The 4,218-nt window shown below is 54.6% G+C and overlaps 1 protein-coding gene across 1 annotated transcript; it reads right to left on the bottom strand.

Annotated features, from left to right (window-relative positions):
* Positions 1–321: 321 nt before the first annotated feature.
* LOC113771181 lies at positions 322–3,176 on the bottom strand. The gene is made up of 3 exons (XM_027315794.1): positions 2,046–3,176; positions 1,261–1,986; positions 322–1,161 (listed from the first exon to the last, which is right to left on the bottom strand). The coding sequence occupies exons 1-3, from the start codon at positions 3,174–3,176 to the stop codon at positions 322–324; spliced, it is 2,697 nt and encodes an 898-aa protein (XP_027171595.1).
* Between the last annotated feature and the right edge of the window lie 1,042 nt (positions 3,177–4,218).

The following is a 4,218-nucleotide window of genomic DNA, read 5'->3' as shown; positions in this document are numbered from 1 at the left end:
GCGAAGAGCATGGAGGAGAAATTCACCCCGGCGGAGAAGAGGCCGGAGAGAAGACTGCCCAGGAGGGAGTCGAGAAGGGGGTCTAGGCTCGTGGGCCTTATAGGGGTGGCCGAGGTGGAGAGTGCTTAGTAGCACTTCCGACCTTGGCCTTGTATTTTTTGTAGCGCTTTTTTCTGTTGAATGAAAGTCTATTTCTTCTCATCTCAGCACTTTAATTTCTTGCTTTGACTTCGTCCCTTGCTTGTCCCCCTTATTTTTTAATAGCGTAATACCGATGTTGAAAAATAACATAATATCCGAAGTCATGACTTGATTAAAAATTCAAGCATAATACAATTTGAGGTTCTCGGCGTGCCAAGACCTCGGCACTAATGAGCCATCTCGGTAACTCAGTTTACAATATCCCTTAAGGTCAGACTCCACAACTCGGTAAGGGCCTTCCCATTTCGGGCATAATTTCCCTTGTGGTTCAGCTCGGCTGACTGAGTTTTTTCTAAGAACCAAGTCTCCAGGCTGGAATCTACGGTGTCTGACGCGGGCATTGTAATAGTGTGCCAGTGTGTTCTTGTAGGAAGCTATCCGGGCTGAGGTGAGGTCCCTTCGTTCCTCGACGAGGTCGAGATCCAGCTGTCTCTCTTCGTTGTTCACCTCGGCGGCATAGGCTGCCAGCCGAGGGCTGGGGGTAAGGATCTCGGCAGGGATGACAGCCTCGGCTCCGTAGGTCAAAGAGAAGGGGGTCTCTTGCGTGGCTGACCTCGGAGTGGTCCGATAAGACCACAGGACACTGGGGAGTTCTTCGACCCAAGATGTTCCAACTCGGTGTAGTCGGGTCTTGAGGCCATGCAAGAGAGTTCGGTTGAAGTTTTCTGCTTGACCGTTGGCCTGGGGGTGGCCTACCGAAGTGAAATGTTGTTTGATGCCGAGGTTTGTGCACCAAGTTTTAAAGGGGTTCTCGGCAAATTGCCTTCCATTATCCGAGATGATGACCTGAGGTATGCCGAAGCGGCAGACGATGCATTTCCAAAAGAATTTTTGAATTGCCAGCCCGGTGATGGTCCTCAGAGGCTCGGCCTCAACCCACTTGGTGAAGTAATCCACAGCGGTTACCAGGAAGGTATAACCCCCGACGGATCTGGGGAAAGAACCTATGATGTCTGTCCCCTATTGCTCAAACGGCCAAAGTGAAGTGATGGGAACCATGAAGTTTGCGGGCTGGTGATGCTCGGGTGCGTGGACTTGGCAGGAAGGGCAGCCGAGAACGAGGTCCTGGGCGTCTTGCCGAACTGAGGGCCAGAAATATCCAAGAAGCAAAGCCTTTTTGGCTAGCATTCTGTGGCCGACGTAAGCCCCACACAGGCCTTCGTGGATCTCGTGGAGGACGTCGCGTCCTGTCTCGGGAGTGACACACCTCAGCCATGGGCCGAGGTAGGAGCGTTTGTACAGCTCTCCATCGCGGAGAGCGTACCGAGCTGCCTTGCGCTGTATTTTTCTCGCCTCGGCTCGGTCTTCGGGGAGGGCTCCCTGACCCAAGAAAAGGATGAACGGGGTCATCCAGGTTTCTTCAGAGTGCACGGGGCAGGCCACCTCTTCCACGTATCCTGGTTCACTCAGGACTTCCACCAAGACTATTTTGTTGAGGTCAGAGAATGATGTGGAAGCCAGCCGGGATAAGGCGTCGGCTCGCTTATTCTGGGACCGGGGTATTCTTTGGATTTCGAAAGACTCGAAGTACGCGGTGAGTTGGTGAACTTTGGAGAGGTACAGTTGCATGGTCTCATCCCTGGCCTCGTATTCACCAAGAATTTGGCGTACAACGAGTTGGGAGTCACTGCGAACGTGGATTTGCTGGGCGCCGAGCCTACGGGCCAGCTGGAGTCCAGCAATTAAGGCCTCGTACTCGGCTTCATTATTGGTGGCTGGGAAGCCAAAGCGGAGGGCGTAAGAGCACACTTCCCCCTGAGGTCCTTCCAGGAGCAGTCCAGCTCCCTGCCATCCCCATTAGAGGACCCGTCTACGTACAGCGTCCACGGGGAAGAGGTGGACACCTCGGCACTGGCGGATGTGGACTCTGGACCTTCCGTGAAGGTCAGCTCGGCCAGGAAATCAGCTAGGGCTTGAGCTTTTATGGCAGTGCGGGGCTCATATGACAGGTCATATTCTCCCAACTCGACAGCCCACTTGGTAAGGCAACCGGAAGCCTCGGGTCGCACCAATATTTGCCGAATGGGCTGGTCGGACCTGACGGAGATGGGATGAGCAAGGAAGTAGGGCTTCAATCGCCGAGCTGCGTGGACTAGCCCCAGCACCAGTTTTTCCACCTGAGTGTATCGAGTCTCCGGCCCGCGGAGAGCTCGGCTGACGTAGTAGACTGGCACTTGGGTGCCCTCATCCCGGATAAGAACAGCGCTGACAGCCTCGTCGGCTGCGGAGAGGTAGAGGTAGAGCTTCTCCTTAGGCCGAGGTGAAGCGAGAGTGGGTAGGTGATGGAGGTATTGCTTCAGCTTGTCGAAAGCAGCCTGGCACTCTTCTGTCCAGGCAAACTGATCAGCCTTCTTGAGCACCTTAAAGAAGGGCAGAGCTTTCTCAGCTGATTGGGACAGAAAGCGATTCAGCGCGGCCAGGCGTCCATTCAGCCGTTGGACTTCTCGGACGTTCCGAGGTGGGGACATGTCCTGAATGGCCTTGACCTTGTCGGGGTTGGCCTCGATTCCCCGGTGGGAAACCAGATATCCCAAGAATTTTCCCGAGGTGACGCCGAAGACGCACTTCTTGGGATTCAACTTCATCCTCGAGTCTCGCAGGACACCAAAGACTTCCCTCACGTCTGACAGAAAGGATGAAGTGGCGAGACTTTTGACGAGGATATCATCCACATAGGCCTCCACATTGCGGCCGATCTGATTCTTGAAGAGTCGGTTGATCAGCCTTTGGTAGGTCGCCCCGGCGTTCTTTAGCCCGAAGGGCATGGTAGTGTAACAATAAGTACCTCGGTCGGTGTAGAACGCCGTTTTCTCTTGGTCCTCCTCACTCATTCCTATTTGATGATACCTTTTGAAGGCATCTAGGAAGCAGAGGACTACATACCCCATCGCCGAGTCGACGAGGGCGTCTATCCTCGGCAGAGGATAGCAATCTTTGGGGCAGGCCTTGTTGAGGTCGGTGAAATCTACACACATTCTTCATCCACCGGTGTCCTTTTTGACCATGACTGGGTTGGACAGTCAGGTGGGATATTGGACCTCGTGGATCATCTTGGCCGGCAAGAGCTTGTCGACCTCATCCGATATGGCCTTGCTACGTTCGGGGTCGAAGTGCCTCCGTTTCTGCCGCACAGGTCGGGCCTGTGGGTTAACGTTGAGTTGGTGAGTCATGAGCTCGGGTGGCACTCCGACCACTTCATCTGCGGACCACGCGAATACGTCTCGGTGGTCCTTGATCAGGGAGATCATTTCTTCTTTCAGGGGTGAGGGGAGTCCGGCCCCTACTTGGACCACTTGGTCAGGTTTCGCTTCATCCAAGACCACTAGTTCCACCTCATCCCCGGGCTCAAGCCTATTGGGCTCTCCTGCCTTCTGAGGGTCGATGCAGTCTATGGAGAGGACCGCTGGCCTCTTTTCTTCTGACCTCGGTGAGGGCCGGGGTGTGACTGCTGCTTGAATGGTGGCGAGGTAGCATTCTCGGGCGGCGCCCACGTCGCTGCTTACCTCGGCCACCCCCGCAGGTGTTGGGAATTTAAAACTCAGGTGGTAGGTGGAGTATAAGGCTCTCAAGGCATTGAGCGTGGGCCAGCCTATCAGCATGTTGTAGGGGGAGTCTGCTTTGACCACCGCAAAACTGACAGGCACAGTTCGGCAGCGTGGATGACGCCCGATAGTTACCATCAGGGTCACCATTCCCTCCGGGTGGACGACGTGTCCCCCGAAACCGACAAGGGGAGTTCTGACCAGAGTGAGTTGCTCCCGGGTCAGCTTCAAACTCTCGAAAGTTCGGTAGTACAGGACATCTACCGAGCTTCCGAGGTCAACATAGACCTTTTTGACTATGTAATTATTGGTAAGGACTTCAATCACGAGGGCCTCGTGATTGCTGGAAGCGGCAGGGACAAGGTCATGGGGACCATAGGTAATCACCTCGGATAACTTGGAGCTCGATTCGGCCACCTCCATATCGACTTGGCGGTAAGTCCTTTTTCGGGAGTTCTGACTGTCTCCTCCGGTG

The sequence above is a fragment of the Coffea eugenioides genome, chromosome 5 (genome assembly GCF_003713205.1).
Source record: "Coffea eugenioides isolate CCC68of chromosome 5, Ceug_1.0, whole genome shotgun sequence".
Lineage (NCBI taxonomy): Eukaryota > Viridiplantae > Streptophyta > Magnoliopsida > Gentianales > Rubiaceae > Coffea > Coffea eugenioides.
This window is presented reverse-complemented; position numbering and strand designations above follow the sequence as displayed.

Coding starts and splice junctions, on each gene's coding strand:
- LOC113771181 (XM_027315794.1), bottom strand. CDS start 3,176: ATGTGTGTAGATTTCACCGACCTCAACAAGGCCTGCCCCAAAGATTGC. Junction 1,987..2,045: donor CCACATCCGCCAGTGCCGAG/GTGTCCACCTCT, acceptor TGGGGATGGCAG/GGAGCTGGACTGCTCCTGGA. Junction 1,162..1,260: donor GGCAAGACGCCCAGGACCTC/GTTCTCGGCTGC, acceptor TTTGAGCAATAG/GGGACAGACATCATAGGTTC.